This window comes from Ursus americanus, chromosome 16 (genome assembly GCF_024610735.1).
Source record: "Ursus americanus isolate L20-20 chromosome 16, mUrsAme1.1.p, whole genome shotgun sequence".
Lineage (NCBI taxonomy): Eukaryota > Metazoa > Chordata > Mammalia > Carnivora > Ursidae > Ursus > Ursus americanus.
The window spans coordinates 12,417,803-12,436,989 of NC_142142.1; the positions used below are offsets into that span (position 1 = coordinate 12,417,803).

Consider the following 19,187-nt stretch of genomic DNA (forward strand, 5'->3'; position numbering starts at 1 on the left):
ACTTAAAAAAAAAAAAAAACTACTTAAGAAGAAAAGGAGAACAGGTAAGGAACAGAAGACCAACTGATGGCAAAAAACAGAAAATGGAGAGGAGTCAGAGGTAAGAGTGGGCACCTAGATGAAATAGGTCTGCTGATCTGGATCACACAAGCATGAGCTTTCTAGTGATGGCTATCTAACAACAACAAGGCAGTCTGTCATGAAACGTAGAGAGCACCTATTAATGGCTCACACCAGAATGCTCCAGGAGAAGAGTCCTGAATTAAGTACAAACCTAGACTTGGTGAGAAGCTATGTCCTACGTGGATATGGGATGGGCAGGTAGGCTTACTTGGAGAAGAGAACAAAGGAAACCTGGGAGAAAGCCACTATGCTGAGAGGGTGGGGCACTCAGAAACAGAACGTCTCATTATAAAAATGGTTCACTCAAACGTTTTAGATCCGAGTTAATTCTTGCCTCCAAGTAATTTAGGCTGCAAAATGTCCTCACATACCTTATATATAGTTAAAGCTCAAAATTATCAATCAAATTAAGACAGTGAAACTGAGAAATTATGAGAAACTTCAGGTTTGAAGCTGACAATGACTCTATCAGTTAATAAAACAGGATTTTTTTTAACGAACTATTTTAGTAGGAAAACATCATTTCTTATAACTAAACTGTTGACTGACCCACCAGCCCCTGAAGGTTGCTTCCACTGTAACAAATACTTTATTTGATTTTCAAACAACAAACTGAAACCTTCCACTTCTATTAAGGTAACCAGGCAACACTGCTATATAACCAGCCTATTACTGCACACAGAATGTTAGGCCAAAAGACAGCGGAAGTCTAAATCATACTCTCGGGGCAGCAATTACAGTTCTATGATGTCCTTCCCATACAGGTCATTTCTTGCATGATGCCATCATCACTAAGAGCTGCCTAGTGTGTCTGCTCTGCAGATGATGCTATTTTGGTGTTATACCCAGGCTACTAAAGTGACATCATTTTTATATTAATGGAGCGAGTAAGCAAACCACATCCTCAATAATAAGAGCAATCCATGTCAAAAATAAGCTAAACCGGGGCTCCTGGGTAGCGCAGTCGTTAAAGTGTCTGCCTTCGGCTCAGGGCGTGATCCTGGCGTTCCGGGATCGAGTCCCACATCGGGCTCCTCCGCTGGGAGCCTGCTTCTTCCTCTCCCACTCCCCCAGCTTGTGTTCCCTCTCTCGCTGGCTGTCTCTTTGTCACATAAATAAATAAAATCTTTAAAAAAAAAAAATAAGCTAAACCAACTAGTTTAAAACTACTGCTATAAGGGAAAAAAAATCAATAGTTAAGTATACCAAGAAAATCTGAGAATGAAGTTCCTTAAGTAAGACAAAAATAACTTAATGACTCATTCAGTTTCAACATGGATTGTTTTCAAGCGCAGATAAAAATTCAGTGTACTTTGTATGCAAATTATTTTAACAGATACACTCTCCTAACACACCATACATAATATTCGAGTAGAATTTTATAAATGTTAAAATGCTATATGGTTATATCTGCTGACTTTTAAGAGTTTTCTATACTTAACGCCACAGAATTAAAGGAACAGAAAGGAAACAGAGAGGCTGGATGAACAGGTGAGATGGAAACAGACAAAGAAGAATTAAAACCTGGCTCTAAGAGAGACTTATACAAAAAAAATGAGAAGAATATTTGTTCTTCTGGAAAAATCTTCACAGAAGGAAAGCAGATCTCCAACTTTAGTTTTACAGACGCTATATATGAAAAGAATATTAATTTCCTAGCCAAATCTGTGAACCAAATCTTTTCATCTCTCAAATGAGGATTAGCTGTACAATGTACCTCAAAGGTATTGACAGGATAAAATGAGATGAACTTTGAAGAGTTAAGAGTACTTCAAGGCATGACTTTCTTCCTAATGTGAAACAAAAAATACAGCAGATTCATAGCCTGTATTCGAAAGACATATATAAAGGAACAATCTGAAATTCAAATAATAATAATGATAGAAATAGATTATAATATATTGAATAAAATGAGAGAGACAGGAAAGAAGGGAAGGAGAGCTTTACTTACAGTAATATGTCAACTAATAAGGAACAAGAGTTAGAAAATCATGATTTTGCAATGACCAGAGTAACAACTGACTCAGCAAAATTTATTAATAGTCTCTAAAATAGTGAATAAAAATTTGATGGGGAAGAGGATACTTACAGCAACTCAAAGTATCTCCCACAAATCACTTATTAATCACAGGAAAATTGTAACTCTACAACAGAAAACCTGGTAGTCATCATCTTAACCAAGTATCACATTTAATATCAATAATGAGTCAAATCTCATCTGTGCCTTATAATATGATAAACTGAGAACAAATATTACTGATGTGGTACTCCTGCCAAAATACGTAACCTGAATCTAAACAGAGGAAATACAGATTATAAAGACTGAACAGATAAACACAGATTAAAAGACATTCTATAATAAATGGTCTATATTCTTCAAAAATGTAAAGGTCACAAAAGACAAAGACAGGGACCTTTCCAAATTAAAGAAAAGGGATGAAAACTAAATGCAATCTGTGACCCTGAACCAGAAAAGAAAAATTTATATAAAAATGTATATTTATATATAAAATTTGTAAATCTATATAAAAATTTATTATATAAATTAATATATTTTATATACAAAAATTTATATAATAAAGAATATTGGGACAATCAGAATTTGAATAAAGGCTGAGATTAGTATTAGTACTGTACCAAGTTAAATTTCCTGATTTTCAGAATTGCCCCGTGTTTATAAAAATTACATCCTTTTTTTTTTAAAGATGTATTTATTTATTTCAGAGAGAGAATGTACGTGCATGCCGGCAGGAGGTGTGGGGACAGCTGAAGAAGGAGAGAGAGAATCTTAAGCAGGTTTCACACCAGGCATGGCCCCCCACACAGGGCCCGATCTCACAACCCTAAGAGCATGACCTGAGCCAAAATTTAAGAGTTGGACACTTAACTGAATGAGCCACCCAGGTGCCCGAAAATTATATCCTTCTTAAGAAATACACTTAAGTATTTAAGTATTACTTTAGTAGAAAAAGGGCATTATGACTACAATTTACTGTTACATGATTCAGGAAAAAATAATAAGTATATACACAGCGATAATGATAAAGCAAATGTGGTAAAAGTTAACTATTAGTGAATCAGGGAGAAGGATATATGGAAATTCCTTACATTTTTTTTTTTTAAGTACGCTCCACACCCAGCATGAAGCGCAACACAGGGCTTGAACTCAAAACCCTGAGATCAAAACCTCAGCTGAAATCAAGAGTCAGCCACCCAACCAAGCCACCCAGGCACCCCTACATTATTTTATAATTGGGGGGGGGTAAGTTTGAAATTGCTGAGGTGCCTGGATTTTGCCCCAACCCAATACTTTCCCAGAATTCTCTTTCTCGGTGAAAGGCACCTAGCATCTTGCTAAGGACTGGGAGTGAGGGGAGAATGAGAAGTTACTGTTTAACTCATAAAGTTTCAGTTTTGCGAAGTGAAGAGATGGGTGAATGAATGATGGAGATGGTAGCATGAAAGAAAATACTTAATGCCACTGAACTGTACACTTTAAAATGATTACAATGGTAAATATTATGTTATGCGTGTTTTTTGAATCTTAAAAAATTATATTTAAACTGAAAAAATTCATATGTATTTTACCACAATTAAAAAAAATTTAACAAAAAAGTTAAATATAGGTTTAATAGCCCTGCCATTTCATTCCTAGGATAAATAGACCCAAGAGAACTGAAAACATACTTCCAACCAAAACCTGTAAACAAATATTCACAGCAGCATTATTCACAACCGCCAAAGAAACAATGTTGAAAGATTCACCACATTTCAAATTCAAAGAGTGAATTCTTTATAATAACAGGTTTATTGAAATATAACTCACATACCACACAATTCATCCAGTTAACGTACACAATTCAATGGTCTTCGGTATATTTATGTATGGGTACAATCATCATCACAGTTAATCTTCCAACATTTTCATCATCACAAAGAGATGCCCTTTTGCTACCAGTCACATATTCCTTTATCTATCCCAGCCCTAAGTACCTACCTACTAATCGACTTTCCTTTTTTTAAAATTTTTATTATGTTATGTTATTCACCATACAGTACATCATTAGTTTTTGATGTCGTGTTCCATGATTCATTGTTTGCGTATAATACCCAGTGCACCATGCAATACGTGCCCTCCTTAATACCCATCACCGGCCTAGCCCAATCCCCCACCCCCCTCCCCTCTGAAACCCTCAGTTCGTTTCCCAGAGTCCATAGTCTCTCGTGGTTCATTCCCCCTTCTGTTTACCTCCTTCTTCATTCTTCCCTTCCTTCTCCTACCAATCTCCCTGCTATTCCTTATGTTCCACAAATGAGTGAAACCGTATGATAATTATCTTTCTCTGCTTGACTTTCACTTAGCATAATCTCCTCCAGACCCGTCCATGTTGCTGCAAATGCTGGGTAATCGTTCTTCCTGGTGGCTGAGTAATGTTCCATTGTATATATGGACCACATTCATCTGCTGAAGGACATCTTGGCTCCTTCCACAGTTTGGCTATTGTGGACAATGCTGCTATGAACATTGGGGTGCATATGGCCCTTCTCTTCACTATGTATCTTTGGGGTAAATACCCAGTAGTGCAATTGCTGGGTCATAGGGTAGCTCTGTTTTTAACTTTTTGAGGGACCTCCACACTGTTTTCCATAGTGGCTGTACCAACTTGCATTCCCACCAACAATGTAAGAGGGTTCCCCTTTCTCCACGTCATCTCCAACATTTGTTGTTTCTTGCCTTATCAATTTTTGCCATTCTAATTGGCGTAAGGTGGTATCTCCATGTGGTTTTGATTTGAATTTCCCTGATGGCTAATGATTTTGAACATTTTTTTCATGTGTCTGTCAGCCATTTGTATGTCTTCATTGGTTCTGTCTCTGTTAGATTTACCCATTACGGAAATTTCATATAGACAGAATCATATATGTAAGTTTTTTGTAACTAGCTTCCTTCACTCAACGTGTTTTCGAGATTCATCCAGCTGTAGTGTATACTAATATTTCGTTCCTTTTTATGGTCAAAGAACATTCACTGTATTTGGTTTATCCATTCATCAGTTGCTGAGATGGCCATCTGGGTTGTTTCCATCTTTTAAGTAATATGAATATTGCTGCTATAAACATTTATGTACAAATTTTGTGTGAATATGCTTCAGTTCTCTTGATACATAGCTACAAGTGGAACTGCTGGGTCATATACTAAGCCATTAATTTTTTGAGGAACTGCTGAACTGTTTTCCAAAGCAGCTAAGGCATTTTACATTTCCACCAGAAATAGAGAGCTCCAATTACTCCAAATCCTCACCAAACCTTGGTATGGTCAAGCCTTTTTTAACAATCCAAAAGGTTGTGAAACAGCATCATCTCATTGTGGTTTTGATTTCTATTTCCCTAATGACTGAAGATGCTGAGCATTATTTTCTGCTTATTGGCTACCTGTATATTTTCTTTGGAGAAATGCCTATTAAGGTCCTTTGCCCGTTTTTTAATTGTGTTATTTGGATTTTTATTGTTAGGTTCTCAGAGATGTTTACATAGAGATTAGACATGATTTACAAATATTTTTTCCCATTCTGTAGACCGTCTTCACTTTCTTGATAGTGTCCTTCCAATCACAATTCTTCAATTTTGATGAAATCCAATTTATCTATTTTTTCTTTTGTTCCTTGTGCTTTTGTCATATCTAATAATCCACTGCCAAATCCATGCTCATGAAAACCTACAACTATGTTTTCTTCTAAGTTTATAGTTTTAGCTGACAAATTTAGATCTTTGATACACTGAGTTAATTTTTACATATGGTGTTAATGAAGTTTCCAAATTCATTCTTTTGCAGGGGGATATCCAGGTGTCCTAACACCACATGTTGAACACACTGTTCTTTCTCCATTGAATGGTATTGGTACCCCTTCAAAAATCAGTTGACCAAAGACACATGGGATTAATTTTGGGTTCTCAATTCTATTTCCCTGATCTTTACACCTACCTCTTGGTGCTTAGTAAGTTTTGAAATCTGTTACTGTGTTGTTCTTTTTCAAGACTGTTCTGGCTATCTTGGTTCCCTCTGAAAATCCACATAGTTTTCAGGTACAAGTTTTGTACTTCTCTTGTTAAATGTATTAGTATTTTATTAGTTTTGATGCTATAATAAATGGATTTTCTTAATTTCATTTTCATATTGCTCACTGCAAATATACAGAAATACAACTGATTTTTTGTACATTGATATTGTATCCTACAACCTTCCTGAACTTATTACTTATAATAGGTTTTTAACGGATTCCTTAGAATTTTTCATATATAAGGTCATGTCATGTGAATAGACAGGGATAGTTTTACTTTTTCCTTCCCAGGATAGATGCCTTTTATATCTTTTTCTTGCCTAAGTGCCCTGGCTAGAACCTCCATCCAGTACAATGTAGAATAGACATAAGACACAAGAACATAGCTATTTTGCTCCTGATCTTAGGTGGAGAAAGCATCCAATCTTTCACTATTAATATGTTAGCTGGCAGTTTCTCACAGATGGCCTTTATCAGGCTGAAGAGGTTCTATTCTACTGGCAGGCTTTTTTTTTTTTTTTTAAGTATTTTTATAATGAAATTATATTGGATCTTGTTAAATGCTTTTGCTAAATCTATTCTGAGATGATCATGGAGTTCTGTCCTTTATTCTTTTTTTAATTTATTTTCAGATGTTGAGCCAACTTGCATTCCTGGAATAAATCTCATTTAGTCATGGTGTATAATCCTATTTACAAATAGCTGAATTTGACCTGCTAGCATCCATATTCCTAAAAAACATTGGTCTAGAGTTTGTTTTTCATGTGAAGTCTTTGTTTGGTTTTAGTATTAGGCTCATACTCACCTCATAGAAGGAGCTGGGAAGTATTCACTCCTTTTGGGGGGAATGTGAAAAACTGGTGTATCTATTTAAATGTTTGATATGAAGCCATCTGAGCGTAAGCTTTTGTCAGGTTTCTGTTTTTCTCATTACTAATTTAATTACTTTACTTACTACAGGTCTAGTCAGATTGTCTACTTCTTGAGTTAGTTTTGATGGTCTGTCTCTCTATAGAAATTTGTCCATTTCATCTAAGTTACCTAGATTATTAGCATATGGTTATTCATAGTTTTCTTTTATAATCTTCTATTATTTCTATCACATGGGTATTAATGTGTGCTCCCTCTTTTCTGACGCTGGCAATTTGAGTCTTCCCTCTTTCTTTCCTGGGCAATATAACTAAAGGTTTGTCAATTTTGTTGATCTTTTCAAAGAACAAGCTTTTGGTTTCATTGATTTTTTTTCTACTGTTTTTCTATTCTCTAGTTCATTAATTTCCACTCTAATCATCTTTCTCATTTCCCTCCATCTGCATGCTTTATATTTAGTGCATTCTTCTTTTCCCAGTGTCTTAAGGTGGAAGGTTAGGTTACGAATTTGAGATCTTTTGACTTTTTTAACCATAGGCATTTAGAGTAATAAATTTCCCTCTAAGCATGCTTTAGCTACATCCTGTAAATTTTGTATGTTGTATTTTCATTCATCTCCAAGTATTTTCTAATTTCTCTTTTGATTTCTTCTTTGACCCACTGGTGATATAGGAGTATGTTGTTTAATTTCCATATTTAGGGGTTTCCCAAATTTCTTTCTGTTACTGATTTCTAATTTCATTTCATTCTGGTTAGAGAACATACTTTGTATTACTTCTATCAAAAAGGTGAATGTTACTGTATGTGAATCTTATCTCAAAGCACATTGTACGACAAAATCACAAACAAAATGGCATTAGGCAATATAAATACTAACTGCAGCTATGCATCATAGTCTTTATTTACTTGAGTCTGCAAAGCTTTTGACAGATCTACCATTTTCAAATGGTTCAAATTTTTACTCCATTATAAGCCTCTACAAACGGTGAAGAAACAAACAAAACCCCACAAGAGAAACTAGCAAAGAATATGAAAAGTTTATTTGAAGAGAGGAAATAGAAATGAAACACAAATATGAAGCCTCACTAATAATCTTTTAAAATGGAAAGTTTTAAAAAAATAACTAATTAAAAAATAAAAAGGAAATTCAAAGAAAAACATTTTCCTCCTACCAAATTAACAGGTTTGTCTTCTGTTTTTTTGTTTGGTTGGTTTTTTAAAGATTTTATTTGTCAGAGAGAGAGAGATACAGAGAGAGAGAGCACAAGCAGGGTGAGCAGCAGAGGCAGAAGGAGAAGCAGGCTCTCCAATGAGCAAGGAACCCGATGTGGGACTCAATCCCAGGACCCTGGGATCATGACCTGAGCTGAAGGCAGATGCTTAACCGACTAGGCCTTCCAGGAGTCCCTTCTGTTTTAAAACATTAATATCCACACCTTTGTCATGTGATAGATTAACTGACCAGATAAGTGTGGATTTATTTCTGGGCTTTCTATTCTGTTCCATTGATCTAGGTGTCTATTTTTGTGCCAGTACCATACTGTTTTGGTTATTACAGCTTTGTAGTATATCTTGAAATGTGAAATTGTGATACCTCCAGCTTTGTTTTTTCTTTCTTAAGATTTCTTTAGCTATTCAGGGTCTTTAGTGGTTCCATACAAATTTTAATATCATTTGTTCTGTCAAAAATGCTGTTGGTATTCTGACAGGGACTGCATCGTATCTGTAGATCACTTTGGGTGATATGGACATATTGTGGAAAATATTACGGGGAAAAGACAGTATCTTCAGTGAATGGCGTTGGGAAGACTAGACAGCTACACATAAGAGAATTAAACTGGACCACTTTCTAACACCATACACAAAAATAAACTCAAAATGGATTAAAGATCTAAATGAGACCTGAAATGACTAAATCTTAGAACATACACAGTAATTTCTCTGACATAGGCCATGGCAACATTTTTCCAGATATGTCTCCTAAGGCAAGGGAAACAAAAGCAAAAATAAACTACTAGAACTACAACAAAAGAAAAAGCTTTTGCACAGCAAAAGAAACCATCAAACAAAATGGAAACCTACTAAATGGGAGAAGATATTTGCAAATGATATATCCAATAAGGGATTAATATCCAAAATATATAAAGAACTTCCACAACTCAACACCAAAAAACAATCCAATTAAAAAATGGACAGAGGTGGGGTGCCTAGGTGGCTCGGTCAATTAAGCATCTGCTTTCGGCTCAGGTTGATCCCAGGGTCCTGGGATCGAGTCCCACATTGGGCTCCCAGCTTAGCAGGGAGTCTGCCTCTCCCTCTGCCTCTGCCCCTGTCCCCTGCTCATGTGCTCTCTCTCAAATAAATAAATCTTTAAAAAAAAAAATGTTGGACAGAGGACATGAATAGACATTTTTCCAAAGAAGACAAACAGACTCCCAAAAGATAACATGAAAAGATGCTCAACATCACTAGTCATCAGGGAAATGCACATCAAAACCACAATGAGGTATCACCTTATACCTGTTAGAATGGTGAAAATAAAAAAGACAAGAAATAACAAGTGTTGACAAGGATATGGATCATACGTTGTTGGTGGGAATTTAAATTGGTACAATCACTGTAAAAAACAGTATGGAGGTTCCTCAAAAAATTAAAAACAGAAATACCATACAATCTAATAATTCTACTACTGGGTATTACCCAAAGAAAATGAAAACACTAATTCAAAAAGATATATGCTTCACTATGTTTACTGCAGCGTTGTTTCCAATAGCTAAGATATGAAAGCAACCTAAGTGTCCATAGTTAGATGAGTGGACACAGAAGATACAGTGTATCTATGTGTGTGCACATGTACACACACACACACACACCACATGTGGGCACGCTGGAGTATTATGCAGCCACAAAAAAAGGATGAGACATGCCATTTACCACAGTATGGATGGACTTAGAGGATATTTGCTAAGTGAAATAAGTGAGACTGAGAAAGATAAACACCGTATGATTTCACTTACACATGGAATCGAAAACAAACCAACCATAAACAAGCAAAAAGCAGAATCAGACCTATAAATACAGAGAACAAACAGATGGTTGCCAGAGGGGAGGGGTTGGAGGAATGGGCAAAATGGGTGAAGGGGAATGGGGGAAAAAAAAAGTAATATCCAATGCTAGAGTGATACAGTGAAATTAGGCACTCTCATATACTGCTGGTGGTCACACAAACTGGAACACTTTGGGAACCAATTTGGCAAGAAGTATCAAGGGCCTTAAAAAAAAAATCCTAAATGCTTTCAACTAGTAATTCTACTATGTTTAGGAAATAAACCTAAACACAGAAAATATTTTAGACTAACAATATTCACTGCAGTATTACAATACAAATGTCCAACAATAGGAGAATGGTTAGGTAAATTATAGTTTAATTATTGAACAAAATATCATATACCCATTGAAAAGGTCTACAATATATAAAATATCTGTTATAATGTCAATGAAAAAGCAAAATGCAAAATTATATATAAATTATGATTAGAGCTGTATGTTTAAAAAGTAGTAATGATCTATGTGCAGAAAAAAATTAGAAAGCAATACACCAAAAGGCTAATAATGGTCACCTCTGGACAGTGAATTATAAGTGTAGTTCTTTAATCTTGAATATAAATTTTTATAATAAAATGTTTATTTAAAGCAAATTGAAGAAACTTATCTCAAGCATAATAATCCACTTCATAGGACATTTTTCTCACAAGCACACCCTCACAGACATGTTATTCTCTTACATGGATATATACTTTCTCAAACACACAAGCCCTAGTTTTTTCCACTTAGGCTTTTAATATTGTACTTGTCAAAGTGCTTTGGCTTTGTTTGTTGTTGTTTATTAAGATAAATGAAACACTCTTTTTCCTGGGGCTCAGAAATAGTTTTCTAATTCCATAAATATAATATTCTTCCACAATTCAAATACATTTGTCTTCTTATATTCTCAAAATAAATTCATCAGAAAGATTAAAAGTAAAACCAATCCTGCAAGGTTTAGAAGCCGTTATGTACAAAAGGCAGCTAATTAAAGGTCCTTATTAAATCAAAAGGCACAACTAATACACATGTATTTCTTTTATAGTTAGAAAAATACTAAAAAAAATCTTGCCCAACATTTGTTTCTTTGTTGGTCTGCCTATTGAGGCAATAAAGCGTAACAAAAAGAACATGGGCTTTAGAATCAGAGTAACTAGAGTTTACATCCTGGTTCTGCCACTACCCAGCTGTGAAAGACTGGGCAAGTTAAACTCCCTAAACTGCTATGGCCACCTCTGTAAAAAACAGGGATAACAGTACTCACCTAAAGGACTGCAGAGAACACATAAAAAGCTAGATACAAACTACCCTAACTAGCAGTGTGCATGTAATTATTTAAGCACATATACATGACCCCTACTACAATAATTTTCATTTCTTTTGGCAGGATGAGGAAGTTCATTTTGTAACAAATTGCTCAGCTTTATACCTAATCCAACATCAAGAAAAAAAAGGATGAGGCAGCTCTTAAAACCATTAAACGTCCTTGGCAAATCTCAGTTACAGATTCAGGATGGAGCTAAGCAGATCTTACAGCTCATACTACACCTTCAGGCAATGCAAACTATTCAAGAAAGAAGCAACCCTGTATTTAACCATTATGCTCTTACCTTGCAGGCTACATCAACTAACCGCATCTGGATGGCTTGATTCTCTGGGAGTTTAGTGCCAATTGCAAGTAAAGTGTCCAACAGTTGAGCTAAGACTTGATGAGACTCTAAAAAGGAAGATGAAAAGTTGGGTTGCAGAATTTCAAAAGGAGATCACTAGGGAAACTTTACTTGGGTAAAAAATGTAAATTTTTGTTAGCAAGGTTCCTCTATTTGATCCTTGAATTCCCCTCAACCAAAAGCTAAGTTCCTGAAGGGCTCATGTCTAAAACTTTGAATCTGGGGCACCTGAGTGGCTGAGTCAGTTAAGCACCTAACTTCGGCTCAGGTCATGATCTCAGGGGTCCTGAGACTGAGCCCTCCGTTGGGCCCCTCAATGGGGAGTCTGCTTCTCCCTCTCTCTCCCCTTCTGCCCCTCTCCCTGCTTCTGTCTCTCATATAAATAAAATCTTTTTAAAAAATAAAATAATAAAACATGAATCCTCCACAAGACTGGGTACAGTACTCCAAAACTGATTAGTGCTTGATTAACTCAAGGGCTTTTCACTGCCTTCCAGATAAAATCCAAATTCCTTAGCAGGGCATACATACACACATACATACCAGGCCTTCCATGAGGTCTAGCTCTGCCTGCCTTTCTAGCCTCATTTCTTTATCTCCTCTAGCACCCTTTTTTCCAATTACTTATGATTTCATCTCCCCCTATCTTTGCTCAGGCTAACTTCCCTAGAATGCCTCCACCCACACCCAACTCCATTCTCAACCCCACTCCCCGGGAAGCACCTACTAATCTTGTACCTGCTATACAGAACTTTTCCTTCTTCCCCAACAAGAACTATTTCCTCCTTTGTGCTTCCACTGCACCCTGTACATCAGCTCTAACACTTTCCTATACTTATTTTCACATCAGACTAAACCAAGAGACTGAAAGATCCCTGAAGGCAATGATTGTGTCTTATTCATCTTGGTATTCTCTGAACCTAGCACAACTTATTATATGCTCAATGAAGGTTTAGTGAGTGGGCAAATAGCCAAATCCAAATAAATCAGTATCAATCAGCCAGATTCTCTTCTTTGTCTAAATTCTCTTTTATTGTTCCAAATTATGGTTCTTTTCATGCTGGCTGTATACAAGAGGATTTTAGGCAGCATTCGGATAATCATTTTTACATTAATAATTATGTATGTTTTAATGTTCATAATAAAAATTGTAGTTACTATCTATTAATGTCATGTGACACTAATTGCCTTTTACCCATTAAGATAGTCTCTTTAAATTAACTAAAAAAAATTGTCCATTTAAGAAAAATATGAAGTAGGGGCGCCTGGGTAGCGCAGCGGTTAAGCGTCTGCCTTCGGCTCAGGGCGTGATCCCGGCGATCCGCGATCGAGCCCCACATCAGGCTCCTCCGGTGTGAGCCTGCTTCTTCCTCTCCCACTCCCCCTGCTTGTGTTCCCTCTCTCGCTGGCTGTCTCTATCTCTGTCAAATAAATAAATAAAATCTTAAAAAAAAAAAAAAAAAAAAAAAAAAGAAAAATATGAAGTAAATCACAGTACAGATGTGAAACAAGTATGTCAAAAATGGTGTAGATCACATATAAAATGACTAAAGCCCAGAAAACACGGATGGGGGGCACCTGGCTGCCTGTCGGTTGAGCATGCAACTCTTGATCTCAGGGTTCTGAGTTCAAACCCCACACTGGGGGTAGAGATTACTTAAAAATAAGATCTCAAAAAAAAAAAGAAAGAAAGAAAGAAAGAAAACAAAACAAAACAAAACATAACACTGGCTACATAACCTCTTAATAAGACTTCTAGTTAAATATAATAGAGTGAACCCATCTTCTATTATTCTTTCTAAAACTTCATTAGTATAAGAGTAAAGAAATTAAAAAGTATAAACCTACACAGACCAAAAAAACCATGAAAAACAAAAAACAAAAATAAAAACAAACCTCATAGGAATAAAGGTAAGTACTTAAGAAAGGCAAATTTTTCAGAGATAAAAAACATCACAGATTGGAAAAAAAAAAAAAAAAGCTCTGGCAAAATGGAGAAATCTAATAGTAAATGCCTACTGAAGAGGATATCCCTACAAAGCAAATGAATTCTAGCCATAGCACCATAAAAAGATTCAGGAATTGGGAGATTTATAGCAACAACAACAAAAAGCAAAAACTGGGGATAAGGCAGGGATTTATCTGAGGTCTCTGTAAGAAGCAGATGGACCTCTGCCTCCCTCCCTATACTACACAGCCAAGTGGCGACTGAAATAGGAAGTTCATTATATACAGAAATTAGACTAGAAAATTCCCAATTTGGGGGACATCAGATGAGGGCAGGGGGGAAGACATAGTGAAGAAGAGGAGATTAAGAGATAGTAACATACTGATAAATGAGACACTTCCCCTCTCTCCTTAGCCCCCTTCAGCAGCTTTGACTCCAAAAAACATTGCAGTCAGGCATCTGTCTGTCTTCCCAGCAGGAGATTCATGAACTCTGAAATGGAAAAACTGATGGGCCCCACAGAAAAACATGAAAGACACAAACATTTAAAAGTCCTCCAAAGAGGATCATCCTAGTACAGAGGCTACCAATTGACACAGAACTTCACACAGAACTACCAATCAGCTTTTTAGTTCCTTGTCTTAAATTTAAACGCAAAACCGAAGATCATCAAGTATCCAATACAAAAGAGGCCACAAGGAGAAAAGGTACTTCTAGAACAAAGGAGAGACATGAAGAAATCTCCAACACTACCACACCACCCTTTACCTGTACAAAATGATTCTACATAACATCCATGAAAAGTTAACTAAAACTTTTTTAAGATTTTATTTATTTGAGAGAGACTGAGAGAGCACAAGTAGGGGAGAGGGGTTGGGCAGAGGCGGAAGCAGACTCCCTGCTGAGAAGGGAGCCCTATATGGGGCTTGATCCCAGGACCCTGAGATCATGACCCGAGCTGAAGGCAGATGCCCAACAAAGTGAGCCACCCAGGTGCCCTGTTGGCTAAGCCTTTTTAAGCTTAACTCTTGCTTCTGATAAATCACAAATCTAATCTAAATCTTACGCCCTAGTCTCTTTCCTGAGTTGCAGACCTATATTACAACTACAGGTTGGATGAATATCTCCACATGGATAATAAATAAATCCTCAACATTTCTTCTCTAAATGATCTAGTTCATCAAACAAAATTCCTCAGAGTCACCAAGTTACCTTTCTAAAACTAGACTTGATTATTCCATGCCCTTGCTCAAAAAAACTTCACATGGTTCCCAGTGCCTACAAAGTAACATTCAAAATCCTCAGCACTCAAGACTACTTACCTTTTGGCTTCAAAACACTTTACCAGTTTATCCTCCTAAGGCCCCTCACTTCCTGATGATTTCTCATGAAAACAATTCAGTTTTTCAAATATCTCTTATACTTACCCGGTTCTCTACCTTTTATCACGATGTTCCTACTTCTTGACACTACTCTTGCCCACCTCTGCCTTTTCAAATGTAACTCTTCACTAAGCCTTTCGAGACTCCACCAGTCAGCACTCATCTCACCTTCTCTTCTGTTCCCACAGTTATCTAATTATACCTGCTCTACAAGCTTTGTGTTTTCATTGATGGTGTAACATGTACTAGAGAGGCAGAGATGCCTGACACCCTCAAAGTGCCTAGTCCAGAGCAACTCATACATCTAATGAACTGAAATGAAGGACTTCTGGTCCAGAGGGTGGCCCACACGGTTGGATTTGAAAGTGCACACTAGACTGATAAATGAAAGACTTCTAATTCTAGTTTGTGCCTTACTCTAAGCCACAAATACAGGGTGACTTTAGCAATCACTTTACATCCCTGTAGTTCATGTTCCTCAGCAATGAAATAAAGGGCCTGAACTAGATGATCTTTATGGTCCCTCCCAGTTCTATCTTCTACTCTGAATCTAGGTAGGCCAGGAACTAGAAACCAGGAGACCTAGATTAAATCTCTGAGACAATTAAGTAAGAAACTTAGAATGGGGTGCCTGGATGGTTCAGTCAGTTGAGCACCTAACTCTTGGTTTCAACTCAGTCATGACCTCGGGGTCATGAGATCGAGGGACTGTCTGAGTTCCCTGGCCCTATATAACACCACTCAGCGTGGAGTCTGCTCAAGATTCTTTCCCTTTCCTTCTGCCCCTCCACTCCCACTGACGCACGCTCACACTCTCTCTCTCTCTCTTCCTGAAAAAAACAGGGGCACCTGGGTGGCTCCGTCAGTTAAACATCTGACTCTTGGTTTCAGCTCAGGACGTGATCTCATGGTTGTGGGATTGAGAACCATATCAGGCTCTATGCTCAGTCTGCTTAGGATTCTCTCTCCCTCTGCCCCTCCTGCTTGTGTGCTCTCTCTCTCTCTCTCTGAAATAATTAAATAAGTAAATAATACTTTAAAAAAAAGAAAGAAACCTTAGAATATTTAACAAAAAGCAAAACAGCTATTTCCATGTATACTGCATAATTTGAGTCTCTTTCTTTTTTAAGGTTAGGATGAGGTTTGCATCCAAATTAACTCTTAAAATGTTTTTTTTATTTTTTTATTTAATAATTTTTTTATTATATTATGTTAGTCCCCATACAGTATATCCCCAGTTTTTGATGTAAAGTTCCATGATTCATTAATTGCATGTAACACCCACTGCACCATGCAATATGTGCCCTCCTTAATATCCATCACCAGCCTATCCCATTCCCCCGCCCTCCTCCCCTCTGAAGCCCTCAGTTTGTTTCCCAGAGTCCATAGTCTCTCTTGGTTCATTCCCCCTTCTGTTTACCCCCCCCCTTCTTCTCCACTTTCTTCTCCTACCAATCTTCCTACTTCTTATGTTCCATAAATGAGTCTTACAATGTTTCTATTTTAGACACAAAGTGTTTCAGTTAAACCATGGTCTGTAAGAAAGAGCACTGCCTAAGTTCTCAGTTCTGCTACTCCTTAGCTAAATGAACTCACTTCGACTCACTTCATCTCTCTGGAACTAAGTTTCTATCATCTGCAAAATGAAGGAATTAGACACGATGATCTCTATAAGGCCATTTATAGCTGATTAAGTCTATGGCTCTATGAAATCCCGAACCTTAAAGTGTGAATTTCTTACAGGTATACAGCCAGCTTCTATAAGAACTTTCCATGGAAAGAAAGAATACAATTGTACTAAGGCAATGTAATTGTTTTGGTGTTTTTGTTTTTTATTTTTCTTAAAGATTTCATTTATTTATTAGAGAGAGAAGCAGAAAAAGAGCATGAACAGGGGGGAGGGGTAGAGAGAGAAGACTCCCCGCTGAGCAGAGAGCCTGATGCAGAACTTGATTCCAGGACCCTGAGATCATAACCTGTGCTGAAGGCAGACGCTGAACCGACTGAGCCATCCAGGTGATACATTTAATTTTCTTGCCACTATCTGCAAGAGCAAAAACTTAGAAACATGCTACTGTATCAGTTAGTATTTAACATATTATCGACACCTCAAATATTATGAAGGTGATATAGAAACATGGAAAAAATTTAACATTGAGTATAGTAAAACACAAAATAGTACATTCACTGTAAGTACAAACATACGAAACGTATATAAGTAAAAGGCAACATGTAAAACCTTGTTTTAGAGAAGTAGATTATTTAAAAATTTTTTTTATTGTCTTTACATTAGCATTTCATTAAAACAGACTCCCCTCTGGAAAAATTTTTTAAAGGTATATTCTTTGTTTTTGGTGAATTAAAAATCTTCGGTCAAAATTCAGTACAAGTAAAATTTTAATATGAAGTTATTTCTAACACATTTTTAAAATTCTCAACTTCAGCCAATGGGTCACATATGTAAGATATTTGTTATTAAAGATTGTACAATAAACGAACTTGGATCGTCTCTGAGTTTCCTGGCCCTTTATTACTCCAATAATCTCTTACATTTATAAACTACATGTTGTCCAATATGTAAAGTCACATTTCTTTAAATATGTATACCCCAAGATGAAATAAAACTATTCTTTGAAACTATAATCAATTCTCACAAAATCATATTTTCAGAAAACAGCAACAATGGGTTTCTTTTAATTTAATTTTAAAATAAATATTAAAGCAAGCAAGGCACTAACTCTGTAACAGAATCTTGTGCATAAATAAAACCAGATAAATAATCAAAAGAATTTTAAAGGTGAAATAGTTTTCCATTTCACCTAAAAGCCGAGAATAATTTTAGTGGGCATCCATGAGGAACAAATAGGAAAATAATAACATGTGAGAGCTAGATGTCACTTTTATAGGAACTAAACTATGAGAGATTACATGACCAGGGCAGCACCTCTCATGGTTTGAATTAGCAAGGTATAGTCAACAAAACACCACATACATATAAAACATCATTCTGTCACATATGGTGCAACCCTGAACAAGTTCGTTAACTTCTCTGAGCTTCGGTTTCCCCACCTAAAATACAGGGACAATAATATGTACCTTCTATCATATGTAACCTACCTTAAGTATATGGCACTTGGTAGAAGTCAATAAATGATAGCTATTCAAGAGAAAAACTGTACTTTATCTCTAATGTAAATATATGTACGTGTTTTATTGAATCATACTCAAATTCCTTTTCAATAACAACCAACACAAGAAAGTTTCATCCTAAATTCTATATAGATGGAACTAAAGACTTTTGCTCTGATTATATAGCTTTTAAATTAAAACTTACTTTCATTCTGCAGGATGTTAATGGCATCATCCATAATGCAGTCTGGTGAAAATCCTGCAGTCTTTGATAATAAACCCAACAATGATGCAATTTTCAGTCTCACAGATGGATCATTCTCCTGCAATAAAAGAAGCTGTTGTTACCTTGATGCTCTAGTCTCAGCTAACCAACAAAAAGGAACATGGGAAACTAACATCTCAAAAGCGATTCAATGGTCCAAGTATTCTGAGGCTTTTATTTCTGAAAAATTAATCTTATAAAATCCAGGGGAAAGAGCTTTCCTCAATGAGTACATCACACCTAAATTACTGTAAAGTGAATGGGAATTTTTCTATGCCTTCCTGATACCATTACATTCTCCTTTTTTTTAAAAGATTTTATTTATTTATTTGAGAGAGAAAGAGTGAGCAAGAGAGAGCACAAGCCGGGAGAAGGCCCAGAGGGAGAGGGAAAAGCAGACTCCCTGCTGAGCAGGGAGCCAGATGCCGGACTTGATCCCAGGACCCTGAGATCACGACCTGAGTCGAAGGCAGACCTTAACCAACTGAGCCACCCAAGTGCCCTGATACCATTACCTTCCAACCAGAAACATACTTTTAGGATTAAAAGTACCCTTCCTCCACTGTGCGGCTACATCAGACATGAGGCGCGGCAAGCTGCCCCACCAACACTGCCAGCACTGGGCACCCAACATTGCCGCCAGCACCACTGCTCCTG

At 36.6% G+C, this 19,187-nt stretch overlaps 1 protein-coding gene across 2 annotated transcripts in view; it reads right to left on the reverse strand.

Moving 5' to 3' along the window:
* INTS4 (integrator complex subunit 4) overlaps window positions 1–19,187 on the reverse strand; it is a 107,821-nt gene that overhangs the window by 67,585 nt on the left and 21,049 nt on the right. For both annotated transcript variants that reach the window (XM_045816178.2, XM_045816179.2), the window contains exons 3-4: window positions 18,471–18,588; window positions 11,747–11,853 (exon numbers count right to left, since the gene is read on the reverse strand). In XM_045816178.2, coding sequence (XP_045672134.1) covers window positions 11,747–11,853; window positions 18,471–18,588 — 225 coding nt within the window. The remainder of the gene's footprint in view (window positions 1–11,746; window positions 11,854–18,470; window positions 18,589–19,187) is intronic.